General features: G+C 46.3%; 1 protein-coding gene and 1 pseudogene across 1 annotated transcript in view; both read left to right on the plus strand.

Annotated features, from left to right (window-relative positions):
• Positions 1-9320, plus strand: part of BCL7C (BAF chromatin remodeling complex subunit BCL7C) — a 40273-nt gene extending 30953 nt beyond the window's left edge. The window contains exon 6 of the mRNA XM_049789219.1: positions 9120-9320. Coding sequence (XP_049645176.1) covers positions 9120-9320 — 201 coding nt within the window. The remainder of the gene's footprint in view (positions 1-9119) is intronic.
• On the plus strand, positions 106-199 carry LOC126031794 (uncharacterized; annotated as a pseudogene).
• Positions 9321-22284: the final 12964 nt, after the last annotated feature.

Here is a 22284-nt window from a genome sequence, read left to right on the forward strand (position 1 = left end):
TGAAATAATTTTATTGGGGATGGTGGTGGAGAGGAGGCTAGTGGGGCACATTTGCTGTGCTCAGTAATGGAGCTTAGAGATAATAAACTAAAAACTGATCGTGGGGTGCTTGCTTCGGCAGCACATATACTAACATTGGAACTATACAGAGAAGATTAGCATGGCCCCTGTGCAAGGATGACACGGAAAAACTGATTGTGAGGCTGGAGGGAGAGCTCAAGATCTGAACACATGTGGAAGGACCCCTGTACTCTGTCCTGAAGAGCACTCAGGCATTTCAGTACAGCAAGCTCCTAAAAGCCCTTCCCCTTGGCTTGTAACTGGCAATACCTCTGTGTATCTATTCTTTTTTTTGGGGGGGGGGAGCCACACCCAGCGGTGCTCAGGGGTTACTCATGGCTGTCTGCTCAGAAATAGCTCCTGGCAGGCACAGGGGACCATATGGGACACCGGGATTCGAACCAACCACCTTTGGTCCTGGATCAGCTGCTTGCAAGGCAAACGCCGCTGAGCTATCTCTCTGGGCCCTGTGTATCTATTCTTAAGGTGCATAGGGCTGTCAGTATGTGGCCAATGTAGAGCTTGATCTTTTCCTGGCATTAGTAGGTCCAGTGAGCAGGAAAATCACTTTTTTTTTTTTTTTTTTTGGTTTTTGGGCCACACTCAGCAACCCTAAGGGATTACTCCTGGATCTTTGGTCAGAAATTACTCCTGGCCAGGGCCCAAGAGATAGCACAGTAGTGGGGCATTTGCCTTGCAAGCAGCTGACCCAGGACTGATGGTGGCTCGAATCCCGGCATCCCACATGGTCCCCTGTGCCTGTCAGGAGCGATTTCTGAGCAGAGAGCTAGGAGTAACCCCTGAGCAAGGCCGGATGTGACCCAAAAAACAAAAGGAAGGAAGGAAGGAAGGAAGGAAGGAAGGAAGGAAGGAAGGAAGGAAGGAAGGAAGGAAGGAAGGAAGGAGAAAGGAAGGAAGGAAGGAAGGAAGGAAGGAAGGAAGGAAGGAGGAAGGAAGGAAGGAAGGAAGGAAGGAAGGAAGGAAGGAAGGAAGGAAGGAAGGAAGGAAAATTACTCCTGGCAGCTGGGGTCCATAGGGTCCATATCGAATACCTACCCACTGTGTTATCCCACTAGCCCCAGGAAAATTTTAACTACCCAATGTTTACCTCTTAATTACCGTAGAAACTAGAAAGTACCTATAGAAATGAGAAAGTAGGAGATAAACCCTACAAAAGATCCAGGAGCCTGGAATACTAGATACCTTCTTCATAGGGACTGAGAAATGGTATTGCAGATAGGTGTTTGCTTTGTACATTGGCCATTCTGTTTGATCTCTGGGTTCCTATATGGTCCCCCAAGCACCTCCAAGAGTAATTCCTGAGAGCAGAGCCAAGAATAACTTGTGAGAATTGCTAAATGTGGCCCCAAAATAAAACAAAAAGATATTTCCTAGCAAAAAATTAAGTTCTCCAAGTTGAAATTACAGAGCCTTTTCCCACAGAGGAGGTACACAATGCTGGGGGGCTTTGCTGAGTGTCAGAGGCAGCAGAACTAATCAGAAGAGTCACTCTGAGTGGAAGCAGAAAAAAGGGATCAGCTACCGCAGGTTCAGGTTGCAGTATTCAGGTCCCATAGCTAGCTTCAGGGTCAGCAGAGGCTGGTGGTCTGTGGAACCTCTTGCAAACACCACCCATAGAATCTGAGCACTGGCATAGGAGTCTGATCCATGAAGCCCTTCTTTTTTTTTGTGTGTGTGTGGTTTTTGGGTCACACCCGGCAGTGCTCAGGGATTATTCCTGGCTCCAGGCTCAGAAATTGTTCCTGGCAGGCACGGGGGACCATATGGGACGCCGGGATTCGAACCGATGACCTCCTGCATGAAAGGCAAACGCCCTACCTCCCATGCTATCTCTCCGGCCCCTCCATGAAGCCCTTCTTAACAACCTGTTGGAACTTGGTAGGAAGCCAGACATCAAGATGACTGGACCCCTTCCGTTTCCCACAGAACGGTGTGTAGTCCAACGAACCATAATCATGTTGATTGTGCACACAGTAATCTCTGAAGTGGAGACACTCTTTAGAAAGGCTTAAAAACGGGCCGGAGAGATAGCACAATGGTAGGGCATTTGTCTTGCATACAGAAGGATGGTGGTTCGAATCCTGGCATCCCATATGGTTTCCCAGCCTGCCGGGGGTGTTTTCTGAGCATAGAGCCAGGAGTAGCCACTAAGCACTGTCAGGTGTGACCAAAAAAAAAGAAAGGCTCAAAACATATGAGGGGGCCCCGAGCAATAACACATTAGGGATGACATTTGCCTTGCTCATGGCCAACCGGGTTTTTATCCCTGGCATCCCATATGGTTCCCTGAGCTTGCCATGAATAATTCCTAGAAGCCGGAGTGGTAGCACAGCGGTAAGGCATTTGCCTTGCATGTGGCCAACACAGGACAAATCCCAGTTCGATTCCCAGCATCCCATATGGTCCCCTGAGCCTACCAGGAGCGATTTCTGAGTGCAGAGCTGGGAGTAACCCCTGAGCACTGGTGGTTGTGGCCCCTCCCATCACCAAAAAGAAAAGTCCGAGGCACTCACATGAGTAGATAGTTTCTGCTTGTCTTCTCTCCCTTGGTCAGTGCCTAGGCTGATCCTGAGAGTTCCTGTGCTCAGCTGAGGAAGAAAGGGGAAGCCTGCTCAGGGATGGGTTTGCTATGCTTTAGGGTTTCACTGTGGACAGACACACAGCTACCTGCAGACCCACAGCGGGCAGCAGCCAGAACTCAAAGAGGTGTATTTGTTGCTCTCTAGGTGGCTTGAGGGACAGGATCAGAGAGCACAGGCCTGGGGAGGTCAGTGCTTGGAAGAGCTAAGATGGAAAGCTCTGTGCCGGAGACTCAGCTCACAGTCAACCTCCTTTGCACTGTCTCGAGCAACACTCACAAGGCAAACACTCTACCCGCTGTGCTATCAGTCCAGTCCCCATTGATTTGTGTTTTGTTGAATAATCCAGGGGGTTGGCAATTTTAGGGACACAAAAAACATGTGTGGTATATGCTCCCTCTGACAGAGCTCATCACCTCCTTATCTGGTTCCTAAATTCAACAGGAAAAGTCTTTAAAATGCCAAGCCCTTTCTTTAAGGTAACCTACTGCCATCTGTTGGAACTTTGGTGTAATAACTATCTAGATCTTAGCCTAAAAAATACTGCACCTCCAGGAGTATTAGTAGTGACTTCATCTCACCTTAGCAGAGAACCGTCTACACATTCTACCTATGTCCTATGCTTTCATCTAAAACCTTATTTTTTGTTTGAGCACTACACCTATCATTGCTCAGGGGTTACTTTATCTGTACTCAGGACTAACTTTTGGAGGGTTCAGGGGATATGGGATACCAGAGATTGAACCCAGGTTGGTTGCATGCAAAGTAATGCCCTACCCCTTGTGCTATCATTCCAACTCCTATCGAGACATTCTTTAGAACAGCTCTCTGGCATTCTTCATAGAGGTGTTTGAGTCAGGGCACACCCCACAATGTTCAAGGGACAGCTACTCCCAGTTCTGTGTTCAGGGGTGACTCCTAGAAGTGCCTGGGGGGGGACAATGCAGTGCTAGTATCAAACCTACATCTCCTGTATGCAGGGCAGTCTGCTGAGCTATTTCTTCAGTCCCTTTATAGCTTGTATGCATACCTTGTAGGAGGTCAACCTGGGTTCAATCTCTGGCATTCCATATGGTCCCCAGAGCCTGTCAGGAGTGATTTCTGAGTGCAGAACAAGGAATAACTCCAAAACCTAAATCTATGTACTTCTTGGAAGGGATTTTAAAGATGGGAGTAAAGTTCCAAGTCAGGTGAAGCTATAATGGGATTATTATTGTTGTTCTTGTTCTTCTTCTTCTCCTCCTCCTTCCTCCACCACCACCACCACCACCACCACCACCTCCTCTCTTCATTCTTCTCTTTCTTCTCATGAGCAAGAGAGAACACAGACTTCTCCAGAGCAGAGAGAGCCCAAAAGTTCACATCTCAGGAAGGGAGATGCAGACTGCATGCAGACTGCCATGCAATGCATGGGCAGCACATGGGCACGGGAAACACATGTGCTATAGGTTCTTTTTTATCTGTTGATAGTTTGATGCTTGCATCTGATGCTAATAAAATGGCCATCATTAGTCTGATCAACTTTTGTTTTCTTCATAAATACCTGAGTCCTTCCAAGGAGAAACCCCCTAAAGAGAGGTATTAGTTGACAATGGAAGTCACTAGTGTTATTCAATGCCTGGATTATACTCCCAGATGGGGTCTCTAACATATACACCCTCACAGATATGGATGATCTCATTTAATTCTCGTAGAACCCTGTCAAGTAGGGTTATCTCCTAGGTAGACAAGAAAAGTGAGGCCTGATGATGTGATATTACTCACCAGGTCATCTGAGCTTCTGCTTCAATCCCTACTCTTCATCACTGACCACTGTTTTTGGGCATTATCCTGTGAGTGCCTATGTCCAGTGTGGAGTCTTTGCTATTTGCCTCTTTGGGGGAAACACTAGGGTTTCCCTGTAAAGAGATGAAGCTAAGACAGGGAAGAGGCCAGGCTTAGGGATAGCCAGAGGAGAAACATGTGATAAGAAGTTGCCTACAGGGCCTGGAGAGATAGCACAGTGGTGTTTGCCTTGCAAGCAGCCGATCCAGGACCAAAGGTGGTTGGTTCGAATCCCAGTGTCCCATATGGTCCCCCGTGCCTGCCAGGAGCTATTTCTGAGCAGACAGCCAGGAGTAACCCCTGAGCACCGCCGGGTGTGGCCCAAAAAAAAAAAAAGAAGTTGCCTACAGTTTGAGACAGTGGAACTGGGCAGGTACCACCAACTTTGCTCCATCATACCTGCATCTTGGTTTTGTGAAGTCAGAGTCCAGGGGTGTGGCTTAGTGACAGAGCCTTTGCCTTGCAGATGTGAGACTGTGGGTTCCATTTACAATACCTCATAATTTCCTAAGCATTGCTGTAGATTGAACCCCAGAGGAGTAGCCCTAACCACATTCAGGGATGATTTTAAATAAATAAACAAATATAGTGCATCTCAAATTCTAGAGCTGAGAATCTCCTGTGCTAGAGATAAATATATATAGTCTTCTGAACTCTGTTTAATATTCAGCTTTTTTTTTTCTTTCATTTTTTTATTTGGGGGGTCATACCCGGCAGTACTAAGGGGTTACTCCTGGTTCTAGGCTCAGAAATTGCCCCTGGCAGGCACAGGGGACCATATGGGATGCTGGAATTCGAACCGCTGTCCTGCATGAAAGGCAAACACTGTACCTCCATGCTATCTCTCTGGCCCCAATACTCAGCTTTTTTATTTAATTATTGGGGAGGTTATACCAAGGCTACTCCTAGGGATCAAACTCAGGCCTTGTGAGCATGTAAAGGACCACTCAGCTGAGGCCAGAGTGATAGCAAAGTGGATAGGGTGTTTGCCTTGCACATGGCCAACCAGGGCTTGTGGCATCCCATATGGTCTCCTGAGTCTGGCAGGAGTAATTTCTTTTTTTTTTTTTTTTTTTTTTTTTTTTTTTTGGTTTTTTGGGCCACACCCGTTAGATGCTCAGGGGTTACTCCTGGCTACGCGCTCAGAAATTGCCCCTGGCTTGGGGGGACCATATGGGACACCGGGGGATCGAACCGTGGTCCTTTCCTTGGCTAGCGCTTGCAAGGCAGACACCTTACCTCTAGCGCCACCTCGCCGGCCCATTTCTTTTTTTTTTTTTTAATTTTTCTTTTTTATTTTGAATTATGAGAACAAAGATGCAAAGAAAGAGGACAAGGTAAAGTTACAGTGGAAGAACAATCACCCATAACATAATTCTCAGAAGAAGTCCCCTTGCTGATATCTTAACTTTGAACTTTCAGCCAAAGAACGTTAAGATAAATAAAACAGAATCCATGTACAATTACTTTGTCCCTCAAGTCCCCAGATTAGGAGTAATTTCTAAGCACAGAGCCAGAAGTAACCTCTGAGAGCCTCTGGGAGTGACCCAAAAGCAAACAAACAAAAAAGGCAGGCACATTCAGCCCTCTGAATCATCTCCCTAGCTGCATTAATGTTCGATTTTTAAGCTAATTTTTGTATAAATACTAACTGACTTTCATTTGTTTGATTTGGAGGGCTACACCCGATGATGTGGGATTATATATGGTGTCAGAGATCAGCTGTTTGAAAGCCAAGTGCCTTCTGTATTATGCTCAGGTCACTCAAAATACAAAATGTGAGGATCAGAAAGATAGTACAGAGGTGAAGGCTCTTGTCTTGCACATAGCCAATCCCCATTAGGGCCTTGCAAGCACTGACAGTGTTGATGACTGAGCACAGAGCTAGGAGCACCACTGGATATGCCCCAAAATACAAAACTTGAAAGCTGTTGCTTCCATACAAATAATTAGTCTTTGTTTATTAATTTTTTTTTTTTTTTTGGTTTTTGGGTCACACCCGGCGGTGCTCAGGGGTTACTCCTGGCTGTCTGCTCAGAAATAGCTCCTAGCAGGCACGGGGGACCATATGGGACACCGGGATTTGAACCAATCACCTTTGGTCCTGGATCGGCTGCTTGCAAGGCAAACGCCGCTGTGCTATCTCTCCAGGCCCTTTGTTTATTAATTTATTAGGTTTTTTTTTTTTTTTTTTTTTTTAGTGAAGTTAGGTAATTTTATGGAATAAAATTTTCTTTAAAAGATGTGAGGGGGGGGCCGGAGAGGTGGCGCTAGAGGTAAGGTGCCTGCCTTGCCTGCGCTAGCCTAGGATGGACCGTGGTTCGATCCCCCGGTGTCCCATATGGTCCCCCAAGCCAGGAGCGACTTCTGAGCACATAGCCAGGAGTAACCCCTGAGCGTCACCGGGTGTGGCCCAAAAACAAAAAAAAAAAAAAAAAAAAAAAAAAAAAAAAAAAGATGTGAGGGGAGGGGCCGGAGAGATAGCATGGAGGTAAGGCATTTGCCTTTCAGGCAGAAGGACTGGTTCGAATCCCGGCATCCCATATGGTCCCCTGAGCCTGCCAGGCGTGATTTTTGAACGTAGAGCCAGGAGTAACCCCTGAGCGCTGCCGGGTGTGACCCCCCCCCCAAAAAAAAAAAAAAAAAAAAAGATGTGAGAGGAAGGGCCAGAGCAATAGCATTGTGGCAGGGCATTTGCCTTGCACATGGCCAACACAGGATGGACACTGGTTTGAATCCTGGCATCCCATATGGTCCCCCAAGCCTGCCAGGAGCAATTTCTGAGTGCAGAGCCAGGAATAACTCCTGAGAGCCATAAGGTATGGCCCAAAAAACAAACAAAAAAAAAAAAAAATGAGGGGAGAGCTTGCCTTGCAAGGTAGTGCTCTTGCCTTGCACACAGCTGACACAGATTAGATCCCTGGCATCAATCACATAAGGTCCCCCAATCTCTTCCAGGATTGATCCCTGAGCATAGAGCCAGGAGTAAGCACAGATCACTCCTCGGTGTGACCTAATATACAAAGTAAGGAAGAAAAGCAAGATGTGAGAGGAGGGAAAGACAGGAAATTCAAGTTTAAGGGAGAATTCAAGAAGGATTTGAAAAGCAAGCCACCTGATTTTATTTTATATTTAAAATAAATATACCAGTGATGCTCAGGGGTTACTCCTGCTTCTGCACTCAGATATAACTCCTGGCAGGCTCGGGGGACCATCTGGGTCCATCCCTGAGCACCAACAGGAGAATCAGGACACCCCAGCGCCCAGCTGGATGTGGTTCCCATACAAGCAATCCAAACAAAGTTTTTTCATCCCTAATGAATACAATAGTGCTAAAGTCATGAATCTAAGTTTTTTTTATCCTATTCTACACTTTCTTTGGTTCTAGTTTTCACACCTTTCCTGTGTAGTTTCATATCCTACCAGTTATTATCTTATACCTTCCTCAAGTGTTTGTAATCTAGCAAGACCCAAAGGAAAAAGAAACTGTCTCAGACTGCCAGGTTACAGGTTCTGGCCAGGAAATGGGATCAAGTTACAAAGTTCCAAAGGTTCAAATTTAAGCCTATTCATAGTCAAGCTTTCCCTGAAACTGGTAGGGTGTCTCCTCATTTTTGTGTCTGTCTGTCTTTCTTTCTTTCTTTTTTGTTTTTTTGGGTCACACCTGGCAGTGTTCAGGGGTTACTCCTGGCTGTCTGCTCAGAAATAGGTCCTGGCAGGCACGGGGGACCATATGGGACACCGGGATTCAAACCAACCACCTTTGGTCCTGGATCGGCTGCTTGCAAGGCAAACACCGCTGTGCTATCTCTCTGGGCCCTGTCTTTCTTTCTTTTTTATTTTTTTTTGTTTTGTTTTGGTTTGTTTTTGGTTTTTGGGCCACACCCAGTGATGCTCAAGGGTTACTCCTGGCTATGTGCTCAGAAATTGCTCCTGGCTTGGGGATCATATGGGACACTGGGGGACAGAACTGCAGTCCATCCTAGGCTAGCATGTACAAGGCAGATGCCTTACTGCTTGTGCCACCGCTCTAGCCCCTCATTTTCATGTCTGGGGGGTTATAGAGCTAGAAGAGTGGGGAGAGCCCTTGCCTTGCATGTGGCTAACCAGAGTTTAATTCCTGGCACCCCATAACATCTCAGAACATATGGATATATGAGAAGAGACAGATAAGACTGGAGCACATGCTTTGCATGCCAAGACTTGGGTTTGATCCCTAGCACCTCACGGTCCCCAGACCACCATAGGGAGTGAACCTGAGCTTGAGGTAACTCCTAGGCATTACTGGGAATGGTTAAAGTACTAGAGAAACCTCAGTGATTTGTATGCAGGAGTGCCTGCTTTGGTCTCAGCATCACATTTGGTCCCCTGAGCACTATCTGGAGTGACACTTCTGTGCTGAGTTGGGAACAGGCCCTGAGCACCTCCAAGTGTGGCCCTGACAAACTTCAGATATGAACTCCTGTGAGTTCCCCCACCAGGCTGGACCTTCCCTTCTCCTTCTATGGGAAAATACAACTTTGCCCTCCAAAAAACCTTTCTAGCAGGAGTCCCTTTTGTCAGGCTCAGTCAGGGCCTCCCTAGCTCGGGCAGGGTGAGGGCGAGCAGACACTACCGACTATTTTCTCCCTGCAGGAGTCCGCTGTGAGGATGACCAGGAGAACCCTCCATGAGAAAGGCCTGAAGCCAGAGCCCCTCCGGCGCCTCCTTCCCAGGAGGGGGCTCCGGACAAATGCCAGGCCCACTTCCACGGTGCACCCTGATACCAGAGCTCTTGGGGGAGGAAGCAAGGCCCCTCGGGCACCCAGGACGATCCCCCAGGGGAAGGGAAGGTGAGCCGCTCCCCAGGCAAGGTGAGGCTCTTAGACCTCCCTTGGCCACTCCAAGTCCAGCTACCAGCCCACCCAGAAGGTGGAGGGAGCGGCCCAGTCGACTGCCACCGTGGGAACTTGGAAGCCGGAGAGCCTAGTTTGCCCCAAATGGAAGACACAGCATCCACAGTCACTCGCCACTAGCTTCACAGTGAGGGGCACACCCCAAGTATGCAAAGGGCTTTGGGCAAAACTCAGCCCACATCCAGCACCCAAGGACGCTTTGCAGACAGAAGCCTGGCAACACTGAAATGTGGAGTGCGGTGACCATCTCCGTGACACCAGCACCCCCATTTGTGCCAGGAGCCACAGGAACAAGGCGTACCCAACACCCACACCAAGGCCTCCTCCTCCAATACGCACATTTCCCAACTCCCAACCCCCCACCATCACACACACACACGTGCACACATATACACAGAGACCCATCTCGGGGACACAGACTTTTCCCTAGGGCCCTCTCAAAGCCCATGGGAGAAGGACCCCTGTGATGGTCTCTAAGCTCACCACATCCAGGCAGGGGCTTAGAGGAGATGGCCCAAGCCCCCCACCAGTAGATGGCGCCACCAGTAGATCCCTCAAGGAGAACCTCTCAGACCAGTGGTCACACTGCAGGCTTGTGCAGGAAGGTCATCCACTTCTTCTGGGTTATGATTTCCAAATACCCAATAGATACTATTAATCTTCGGGGTTTGGGAATACACTTGGAAATTGGATTCCTCAAGTGATTCCCCATTTTGGGGGGCATTCCGGACACCTCAAAAATTACCTAGACCCCCATAGCATCCCTGTGGCACAGTGTCTCAGCATTTCACAGATGGAGAAACAACTGTCTCAGAGAGGCTCAGGCACACAGCCAGTGAAGAAACAGAGCCTGCCTTCAGCCCCAGGGCTGCCCGCTGCTCTTCGCTTTTCACTGGCACACATGCGTTTGGGTACTGTTCTGATGTGACATTCATTTATAGAGGATCATATCATTCTCAGTGGTAATTAGACAAAAATGTTTTTATACTAAAGTACTGGAAGCAACAGATACTTGGGATAAAAGTATGGGGAGCAAGGAGGAGACACCAGTAGATCCCTCCAGGCGAACCTCTCAGATCAGTGGTCACACTGCAGGCTTGTGCAGGAAGGTCATCCACTTCTGGGTTATGATTTCCAAATACCCAATAGATACTATTAATCTTTGGGGCTTGGGAATTCACTTGGAAATTCGGGGATTCCTCAAGTGATTCTGTATTTTTCATAACTTTCTGTATTATTGTTGTTGTGTTGTTATTGTTCTTGCAGTGCCAGGGATGCAACCCAGGGTCTCATACATGTGAAAAGGGTGCATCGCTGCTGAGTCACATTCATGGTGCTTGACTTTCTGTATTTCCAAATAAATTAGAAATGCACATTTAGCTGTAGCCACAGAACTAGAGGCAAATATCAAAAAACCTGAAAAATGCCAGAGAGCATTGTCAGTATTCAAATAACAAAACATTTAAGTCCTTAAGATTAACTAAACTAGGAGCCGGGAAGGTGGCGCTAGAGGTAAGGTGTCTGCCTTGCAAGCGCTAGCCAAGGAAAGATCACGACCATGGTTCGATCCCCCGGCATCCCATATGGTTCCCCCAAGCCAGAGGATATTTCTGAGTGCTTAGCCAGGAGTAGCCCCTGAGCATCAAATGGGTGTGGCCCGAAAAACAAAAAACAAAAAAAAGATTAACTAAACTCTATTGAATTGTGTGTTGATATATCTAACTTAAGGACTCATTTCCAAACTTTATTATTTTGGGGGCACTATACATAGAATTTTGTGAAATATCTGATACACATAAACAGATTAATACATGTTTTATTTGTGGAACACTCACTATTAACAATAGACAAGACCACTAACACTCCAATTTGCCAACAGCCCCTTCCTGTCTCTATGCACCCCACTTTCTTCCAGAGTGTCTATGATAACCCTGAACTTCCTGTTCCTGCAGTTCCCTCTCTTACTTTTTACTTGACATCAGTGGGTTGTTTTTCAAACCCACAATACATCTTGTGCTGATTGTGAAGCAATTATTCTCTCAGGATAATTACAATATTTTTTCCTATTTCCCAATTTCTTGAGATTCAGAAAACATAAATCTCCCTACCCCCCAAAATGTGAGGAAGGACAGTTGGCAAAGGTTTCTGGGCTGAGCAGGGTTGGTGTCTGACTTGGCTGTAGAAATCATCACCCCAGTGTCTTCAGGAGCCCAGGGATGTGGTTTGGGAGGGGTGTCAGAACCAGGTCTGACTTCCAGTTCTGCCAACTCTTGGTTATGAGGCTTGAACCACTTGCCCTCTATAAGATCAGATCAAGTGGCTGAAAGAATGCCTGGGGGAGAATATCATTGCTTTGGGATGTGAAATTATAGAGAATTAAAAGTGTGAGTTTGAATGCATGACCTACTACCTCTTCCATTTGGGGCAAGTTATAACCACTCAGCCCCATTTTCCTCAACTTTAAAGTACAAGTGATCGAACCCATTCACAGGGTTTTGGTTGTTTAACTGAAATCATGCGTGAACATGCTCAGCCCCAGGTGTGACCTGGTGTTACTCTCCCTTTTATCTACTATCTACCTCACAGGGTACCATGAGGGTACAGAAAGGGGCTATTGCAGGCTTCTCGGCTGTACTTTTGGTACCACCCATTTCTCTGTATTCCAGAAGTGGGGTTTAGTTAATCCCACAAATATCTTCAGTTGGGGACTTGAGAACACTTGCTTCTGTCCTTAGAAGGTAGAGGACTCCTGAGGTGTCACCGTTGTTATCTGGAAAACTATATAGTCAGCAGAGAATGGTACTTGTGGACAGAATGAAGGTTCATTTTTGGAGGTAGCTTTTGAGAAGAGAACATGAAATAGAAGCTGCTATCTCAGTATTTAGGGCAATAGCCACTGAATTGGAGGTGCAGCAGGAGGGAGCCTGGTTTTGGGCTGTTTTAAAAAACACCCAGCTCTGGACCTGCTTAGCCAACTCTTCCTCTGGGCTTGTGGGACCGACCTGTGTCCTGGGGCTCCCAGAGAGGATCTGGATGGAATCTCCGCAGTGGCCAGGATGGCAAATAGATGCAGGGCTTTTGTTTCACAAAAAAAGGGCTTGGGGTGCCTGGGAGAACTATGCTCCGGCTGTAGAAAGTAGAGTCAGATATCTTCCCTCACCTCCACACTTCCCATCCACTGGCCAGGCAGACTGCTGAGCTTGAATAGGAAGATGAAGAAAGATATGTATACCTTAGCACCTACATTTGATTTCCTCTCCTGCCTTTTGTGACAACTCTCTCTCCCAATATTACTCTTGCTTAACTCTTTTTTTTTTGTTGTTTTATTTTTGTTTTTTTTGGGTCACACCTGGTGACATGCAGGGGTTACTATGCACTCAGAAATCGCTCCTGGCTTGGGGGAACCAATGGGACGCCAGGGGATCAAACCATGGTCCATCCTGGGTCAGCCAGTGACCTTACTGCTGTGCCACTGCTCCAGCCCCTGTTTAACTCTTAAATCTATGTCTCTGGACCCCATCTTTGATCCCTTTGTACAGGTCTATGAAACTGTGAAAAACCTTGTGTCAGCCATCTCAGACACTGATCTCCTTCCTTCCTTCCTTCCTTCCTTCCTTCCTTCTTCTCCTTCCTTCCTTCCTTCCTTCTTCCTTCCTTCCTTTCTTTCTTTCTTTCTTTCTTTCTTTCTTTCTTTTTCTTTCTTTCTTTCTTTCTTTCTTTTTTTGTTTTTGTTTTTGGGCCACACCCAATAACGCTCAGGGGTTACTCCTCGCTATGCGCTTAGAAGTTGCTCCTGGCTTGGGGGACCATATGGGACACCTTACCTTTATCGCCACTGCCCGGCCCCTCTTTCTTTCTTCCTTCCCTTCTCTTTCTTTTCTTTTTTTTCTGTTCTTTCTTTTTCTCATTTTCTTTCTTTCTTGGCAATACCCAGCAGTGCCTGGGGCTTACTCTTGGCTCTGTGCTCAGGGATCACTCCTCGCCTGTCGTGCTTGGAGAACCATACCTGGTTCAATTTCATGTAAGACAAATGCCCTACCCGACGTTCCATCTCTCCAGTCCCCAGATCCTCATTCTAAACCAAACTGCCCATGACCACAGTCTGAATCAGTCTACTTGACTTGCCCTCCCGAAGGTTCCAGGAATTCATCATCTCCCTGCTAAGGTGCCTCTTGCATTCCCTTTTCATCAGGCTGTAGCTGCTGACAGTGAAGGCAAACCTAGAAGTTTCATACACAAAAGCTCTGGGATCATCTCTTGGAGCTAGAGAGGAGGTTTTGGTTGTGTTCTCGGAGAACTGCCCCCAGTTTGGGGGTGTTATGTCCACCTGGTGAGTAAATGTACCAATAAGTCAGTTGTCTACTGGTGAAAGTAGAAGTGTGTCTGTGTGTGTCTGGGGCAGAGTGGATATTGCATTCCTAAGTGAAATGCAGCCCCTCTGCAGACTCCAAGTGTTTTGAGGCTGCTAGAAAAGATAGACTTAAGCAAACTCAGACATTATGGTAATTATAATGAAGGAAAGTTTGGATGCTATAAAATCACTGTATCCCCGAGCACTGAGCTGAGGCAGAGAATCCACATGAAGACAACAGCAAGTGCTGCATGCAACCCAGGGAGGAAGGGGCTGAGTGTGTGAGAAGCCTGGAGGCAGCTGTGCCCCTGGAGCCAAGGGTACTATGCTATGACCAGACTGGCTGGGATGGTGGCAGGATCCATGAGACCAAGAAGCCTGGAGTTTTGATTTTAAATTTGGAAATAATATCCAAGTTACTGAACAGTTGCAAGAATAGTAAATGAGGGACCTGAGCGGTGGTGCAAGCAGTAGGGCATTTGCCTTGCATGGACTAACCTAGGACGGATCGCAGTTTGATCCCCCGGCGTCCCATATGGTCCCCTAAGCCAGGAGCAGGAGTGATTTCTGAGCGCATAGCCAGGAGTAACCTCTGAACATCACCAGGTGTGAAGCCCCCCCAAATCAAAACAAAACAAACAAAAAGAATAGTAAATTGAGCTAATGTAGTGGAAATGGCACTTGCCTGGGTTCAATCCCCTGTATCCTGTATAGCTCCCCAGAATTGCTAGAAGTGATCTCAGTACAGAGCTAGAAGTAAGCCTGAGCACTGATAGGTGTGGCACACACACATATGAATAGTACAATGGAAATTTTCTTTTATCCCAAGTTCTTGTTAACATGATTCATTCTTTACACAAATACATACATATACATACATGTGGCATTTACACAGAACTATTTGAGAATAAGTCACAGACACCATGTTCTTTAAACCCCAGAATACATCTCATGGGCATTCCTACTACTGTAGTTATTCATTCTGGAAATACAGTATCCCATTCATCACCCACTTCGTTTACTCTCTCTAGTTCAATCTAGAAGTGTTGAAGTGTTGTGTTGCATTAAGTTGCCATTTCTCTCTAGTCCCCTTCACCTTGGAATTGTTAGCTTTTCTTTGACTTTTACCACCTTGACATTATGAAAAATGTGTTCTTCCTCTTAATCGCATGTTCTGCTGTTCTTTCATTATTGGACATGGATCATGCACTCAGGTGGAAGGCACCTATGCTATATTTGTGTCTTAATTGGCAGTTAGGCACAGTGTCTACTCCTTGGTAACTAATTTTTGCCTGATTTCTTCTATCTATAGTTACTACTTTCCCCTTATAATTGATCAAAAGGTAGGTTACAGCCACAAAGGTAGCCTTCTCCAAGGTATAACAACAGTTGCTGATAATTCTGGCCGGAATCAAGTTGGTCTTTATCAGGATATTGCAGGATATTAGCCACAGCATTTTTTCTTCTTGACTTTCTTCTTCCCATTTGCTTATAAATGCTGATGACTCTCGGATTTCCATTATTTCTCAGTAATTTTTGTGGTGATTAACCTCAATTATCTTAATGCCCATATTGTCCCAGATTTGACCAGTGGGAGTCCCTTAAACCTGAAGCCTGGTTTCATCCAGCTTCAGTGAAGTAGCAGATTCTGTTGCACTGAACTGCATGTGCAGTGTGGGCCACATTGGGAAAGCTGATCTGGACAAGGGTGACACATAATATTTAGAGGAAATGGGCAGATACAATAAGAAAAGTGACTGAGTGATTTAGAGGGGGAGGGATGGCAGAGCAGCCAGAGGAGTTGGGAGAGTGTTTCCTGAAGAAGATAGAGGAAAGTGTGTCTGACTGTGACATCCTAGCTGGCGAGTAAAGTGTAGAAACTAGAGCTTCCATACATTGAGATAGATAGATGGCTTTTAGCTCTGTGATGGATGCAATTAGGGAGGAATGTGTGATGAGAAGAGGGGGGTACAGATGGGGAATCTTAGTTCATCATTGAGGTATGACAGGAGACAGCAATGGAGAGAGGTCTGTGAGGTGTTTGGATATCTTCTGAAGATTACTGGATACCCCCGGGGTCTGAATGACAGTGTTAATGGAAAAGCATGATCTGTGTTTATGGATCAGGATTCTGAAAGCCAAGTCTTGATTTGGACAATGAGGACAGTGGCTAATGCTGTGGATTTTCTAGAGCTCACTGCTTAGCTCCTGCCACTGGAACTGCTCAGCAAGACTCTGTACCTGAACTTGCTCATTTTTTCCTCTAGACATGAAAAGGTCCAGACCCTTATCTCAACCGCACTCCCAGCCTGCCATGTCTTCCTCTGTTGTCTCTGCCAGCACTCCTGCTTATGGGACTTTTTCCCAGGCAGGCACAATGAGTGTACTTGGTCTTATTCCTGAGGTTCGAGCACATCTGTTTGAGACCCCTGAGCTTCTGCTCCAGAGCGCTCTGAGTTCAATGTGATCTCTTGGGCCCGTCACACCAGAAAACAGTCCCCGCCAACCCTTGCCTATGGGGCTGAGCCTCTCTCTGGTGCTTCTTCTGCTTAGCCAGGCCAGGGCTATCTCAGTTGGCAAGTGAGTCCTGCCTTCCTGCCCATTTGGGAACACAAAAGATCAAAAGTGGATCGACGTATTATGTTGAGAGTTGGGGAAGAGACTAAGTGCTCTGGAAAGGGAATACTGGGAATGCAGCTAGAGAAATGAGAGGGCCCTCATAGATGGCATTTGAATTGGGCATTGGGGTTAATGCTGACTATTTTCCGTTTCACAAAAGAAATTTGTTTATTCAGGGTCTAGAGATAGCTAGTGGTAGAGCACATGTCTGACCCCAATTGAGGCCGTGTGTGGTCCCCCATTTCAGAAATTAAACGTTTGTGTATTTAGCAGAAAAGAGGAAATAAGAAATAAGAGTCTGTTTCCTCAGACTTCAGTATCATTGTCAACATTTGTCCTTGTTTACAACCTGTTCCGTGGTCTTCTCTCAGTAGAGTTACTCAGTCCAGACATAGGCAAGGGTCAGTGGATGGGTATTGGGAACTGTCCCGTTGCAGGGCAGATATAAGTCAGGAATTAGAGCTGGAGCCCACTGTTCCTCCAGCAAGGTTTATTCAGCCCCTAAGGATGCAGTGAGGATCAAATCATGACTTTTGTCCTGAAGATTTCAAGTTTAGCTGAAATACGTCACAGAAGAACGTCTAGTACATCAGTGGTGGGCTGGAGACCTTTATAATATTTATTTAGAATATCCTTATCTCTGCCTGTTGCCCCACCTACGATCTTCCAAGTGGGGGCGCTGTTGAGAGCCGACTAAATAGTTTTCGAGCAAGGTGCTCAGGGTCTTTTGGGCAGTTAGCTAGGGGGCTCTGGTCTTTGGGAGGCGCTAGCAAGCAGGCTGACAAAGGATTCAGCGTCTGACCTTGCCTTTTTTTACCCTCCTGTCTGTGGATTATTTGCCGAGGATATATATTACCAGGATCGCTTCCCCATCCTAGGGAATAGGGGAATGGGAATCAATTTCTCATTCTGGGAGCTCTTTGAGGATCCATCGATAACCAGTCAAGGAATAAATTTGAGTCAACAGTGGGCCACGGATGGGGCCTAGGGTGTCTACGTTGTGCCACTGCCAGAGAAAAGCACCGAAGCCTGGGAGGGGGTGGGAGGATCCTCAGCCTCACTGTCACAGAGAGTTCAGGGCACAGTTACTTCCTTGGTGTTGGGTGTCCCTGGTACTGATTGTTCCTGGTATTGGGTATTCCTGGTACCGGGTGTTCCTGGTACTGGTGGGTGTCTCTGCTGTTAGGTGTTCCTGATACTGATATTCCTGATGTTTGGTATCCCTAGTACTGGGTATTCTTGGTACTGGTGTTCCCGATATTGGGTATCCCTAGTACTAGGTATTCTTGGTGTTGGGTGTTCCTGGTACTGGGAGTTCCTGGTACCGGTGTTTCCTGGTTTGGAATGTTCCTGGTAGTAGGTATTCTCTACTACAAGGTATTCCCTGATACTAGGTGCCCCTGGTACTCAGTGTTCCTAGTGTTGGCTCTTCCCTGGTGCTAGGTGTCCCTGGTACTGAGTGTCCCTAGTATTGGGTATTCCTGGTACTGGGGCCCCTGGTGCTGGGTATTCCTTGTGTTAGGTGTTCCTGGTACTGTGTGCTAGGCTTCTGGGTGTTTGGGGTTGTTTTTTTGGTTGTTGTTGTTGTTGTTTTGTTTTCTATTTAGGTATTTCCTTTCTCCCATTTTGATGAAATACTTTTTCCAAAACACTTGCATGCTTAATCCATTATTTTTTCTTTTTGACAAAAAGCATTTAATGTTCTTTATTTCCCCCCTGCCAATAGCTTTGAGTGAATCACTTGGGTATTTTTTTGTTCTTGTGGGGGTTTTTTGTTTTATTTTTTTCTTTTTTTTTTTTTTTTTTTTTTGGTTTTTGGGCTACACCCTGTGATGCTCAGGGGTTACTCCTGGCTATGCGCTCAGAAGTTGCTCCTGGCTTCTTGGGGGACCATATGGGATGCCGGGGGATCGAACCGTGGTCCGTCCTAGGCTAGCGCAGGCACCTTACCTCCAGCGCCACCGCCCGGCCCCTATTTTTTCTTTTGTTTTCACTGTTCTTTATTTACTTCCATCCAAAGGATAATTTGAGGTACTTTTCACATTTCTCAATTTCTAAGTGGTATGTTTTATATATTGTTACTTTTTGATAAGAGACTGACTTCTAGAATGTCTACATTTCAAAGTAGTATTACATTTTGTCACTATTCTCAAAACTTGAAAAGATGGTATTATACTTGTTTTCAGGGTAAAAAATGTTATATGTTCATATCCTATGTCCTTTAAAACTGTTCAAAAATGTGTTAGAAGTTTAATAAAATTGTTTTTCATGTTTCTCATGTATTAACGAGTATTTTATCTCATGGATCTTCATTGTTATTTAACACATTCACTGTTTTGTTTTTTTGTTTTTGTTTTTTTTTGGTTTTTGGGCCACACCGGTGGTGCTCAGGGGTTACTCCTGGCTATCTGCTCAGAAATAGCTCCTGGCAGGCACGGGGGACCATATGGGACACCGGGATTCGAACCAACCACCTTAGGTCCTGGATCGGCTGCTTGCAAGGCAAACGCCGCTGTGCTATCTCTCTCTCCGGGCCTAACATTCACTGTTAATTATACACTTTAGAGATTGAGAGTCAGAGGTCAGGTTCAAGACCAGGAGAGCTTAAATTCAAATCTCAGCTCCACTATTTATTAGCTTAGATTCCCTATCATAAATTGGAGATAATATTTTAAAATTTCTCATAATATTATGAATAGAACTTCTATATGATCCAATAATTCTGTTCCTGAAGAGAACAGAAATACTTTATAAGAACACAAATAGGGGCTGGAGAGATAGCAAAGTGGTAGGGCATTTGCCTTGCACACCAACCTGGGACAGACCTGGGTTTGATTCCTGGCAACCCATAGGGTTCCCTGTGCCTGCCAGGAGTGATTTCTGAGTGCAGAGCCAGAAGTAACCCCTGAGCACTGCTGGGTATGACCCAAAAACAAAACAAAAACAAACAAACAAAAAAGAAATTGTAATATATGGAGCTGGAGCAATAGCACAGCAGTAGGGCATTTGCCTTGCAAATGGCCAACCTGGGAAGGATCTGGCTTCAATTTCCAGCATCCCATATGGTACCCAGATCCTCCAAGGAGTAACCCCTGTGCGCAGCTGGTTGTGGCCCAAAAGCAAAGAAAGAAAAAAGAAGAAAGAAATTGTATTATCAGTGATGTCTAAAGAGAAACCTAACCAATAAAATCTCAAAGTATTCAGGTTTGGGGGCTGAAACCCCTGGAGTCTTGTCTTCTTGGAGTGCAGCAGCCTCTTCCTATCCTTTCATACTTTCAGAAGCCTTAGCAGCCAAACCTATACCCCACAGCTGCTGACATGTCAGTTCATCATCCCAGCTCCACAGATCCTGGAATTCCTGTAGTGCACAATTCTATATGAAGCCACAAGACACCTCCAAATTGCTTCATACTGACACCCCAGTGGAAACACAACAAATTAGATGTGAAAATAGCATAGAAGTCACCTATGTTCAATAAATAAAACCAGTCATCATGTTCTAATCAGGCCAGCTCCATAAACTCACTCTTCTTGAATGAGAGATAAACTAAGCTGTGAAAGATTATGGGTACACACAGCAGAAAGCTGGCTATCTTGGGAGGAAAGGGTGGGCCAAGTCTCTGCCCTGCTGAAGCCAGGCCCACTGCCTCCATTACCCAAAATCACCATTTTGCCAATGGTCAATGGCCCAGCCTCATCACCCTTCTACAATTCACTTTGGCAATACCAAGGGACCAAACTTCAGGTATGCCAGCCTTTGGGCTGATATCACCAGGGCTTTCTGGAGCCAGTGCAGGCACCCTCCTACCTATATCTTCCTTCTTTCTGGAGGCCTGGCAGCTGAGTGCATGCCCCAAAAGTTGCAGTATCAGTGCTTCAAATTTCTGGACAACTTCCTTTGTTTGATGCGGTCACCTCTATAGGAACACATCAGTTTAACAGAATGGAATCACTTTCATTTGATCTTCATAATAACAACCAAAATAAAGGCTTAGAATGGTATTGGGATTCTCCAGAGAAATAAGCCAGCAGAATTATTTATTTGGTTTTTGGGTCACACACAGGGTGTGCAGGGGTTACTCCTGACTCTTTGCTCAAAAATTGCTCCTGGCAGGCACAGAGAACTTATGAGGACCATAGGGGATGCCAGAATTCGAACCACCATCTGTCCTGGATCGGTTGCATGTAAGGTAAACGCCCTACCACTGTGCTATCTCTTTGGCTCCAGAATTATTTATCATAATAACTTTATTTTTGGGCCACACCTTGTGATGCTCAGGGGTTACTCCTGTCTATCAGCTCAGAAATTGCTCCTGGCTTGGGGAACATATGAGACACCGGGGATTGAATCAAGGTCCTGGTTCAGCTGTGTGCAAGGCAAATGCCCTACCACTGCGCTATTGCTCCGGCCCCTTGTTTTGTTTTTTGAATCATACCCAGCAGTACTCGGGTTACTCTTAGCTCTATGCTCAAGGATCATTCCTAGCAGTGCTCAGGGAACCATATGGGATGCTAGAGATTGAGCACGGTCAGCAACCTGCTGTACTATGGCTCCAGCCTCAAATTTTGTTGTTTATTGGGCCCACCCAGAAATGCTCAGGGCTTATTTCTGGTTCTGTACTCAGAAATTGCTCCTGGCAAACTCAAGGGACCATATGGGATGCCAGGGATTGAATTTGGGTCTGTCCCAGGTCAGCCACATGCAAGGAAAACACCCTACTGCTGTGCTATCTCTCTGGCCCCATACTTTTATTAATTATGTTGGTTTTATTTTTTGGGGGGGTCACACCTGGAAGTGCTCAGGGGTTACTCCTGGCTCTACACTCAGAAATCGCTCCTGATAGGCTCAGGGGACCATATGGGATGCCGGGATTCGAACCACTGTCCTTCTGCGTCTAAGGCAAACGCCTTACCTCCATACTATCTCCTGCCCCACTTTTATTTAGATTTTTTAGGCCATACCTAGCAATTCTCAGGAATTACTCCTGGCTTTGTGCTCTGATTGAGGGATTGCACCTGTTGGAATTAGGAGACCATATAGGTGCCAGGGACCAAACCTGGGTCATCTGTGTGCAAGGCCAGAGCCCTTCCCACTGTAGTGTCATTTCAACCCCATGGTTTTATCTTTTACTGATGGTGAAATTTTGATTTTGCTTTTTGGGCCATACTTTGTGGGACTCGGGTAACCCTGCCTCTGCACTCAGAAACTACTCCTTGAGGGCTCGGGACCGTATGGGATGCCAGGAATCAAACCTGGGTCAGTTGGCCACGTGCAAGGCAAACACCCTACATGCTGTGCTATCACTTCAGCCCCTGATGGCAGGATATTAGATTTTCAACAACTAATGTTGAGCTGTCTATTTCTCCCTTTACTTCTGTCAAAAAAAAAAAAAAAAATCCGGTGTCGAAGAAGATAGCACAGTGGTAGGGCCTTTGCCTTGCAAACGGCCAACTCAGGGCCAACGGTGGTTCAAATCCCGGCATCCTATATGGTACCCCGAGCCTGCCAGGAGCGATTTCTGAGCTGAGAGCCAGGAGTAACCCGAGCGCCTCGTGGTGTGACCCAAAAACAACAAAATCCACTAAGAATTCTGTATCTGGGAGCCAGAGTGATAGCACAGTGGTAGGGCATCTGCTTTGCACGCAGCTGACCCAGGATGGACCTGGATTCAATCCCTGGCATCCCATGTGGTCCCCCAAGCCAGGAGCGATTTCTGAGCACATTGCCAGGAGTAACCTCTGAGCATCAACTGGTGTGGCCCCAAAACAAAACAATTCTGTATCTGGAAAAATTAAAGAAAAAAAAAATTTTTTTTTTTTTTGGTTTTTGGGTCATACCCGGCAGTGCTCAGGGGTTATTCCTGGCTCCAGGCTCAGAAATTGCTCCTGGCAGGCACGGGGGACCATATGGGGCGCCGGGATTTGAACCGATGAC

The sequence above is a fragment of the Suncus etruscus genome, chromosome 15, assembly GCF_024139225.1.
Source record: "Suncus etruscus isolate mSunEtr1 chromosome 15, mSunEtr1.pri.cur, whole genome shotgun sequence".
NCBI classification, from domain to species: Eukaryota; Metazoa; Chordata; class Mammalia; order Eulipotyphla; family Soricidae; genus Suncus; species Suncus etruscus.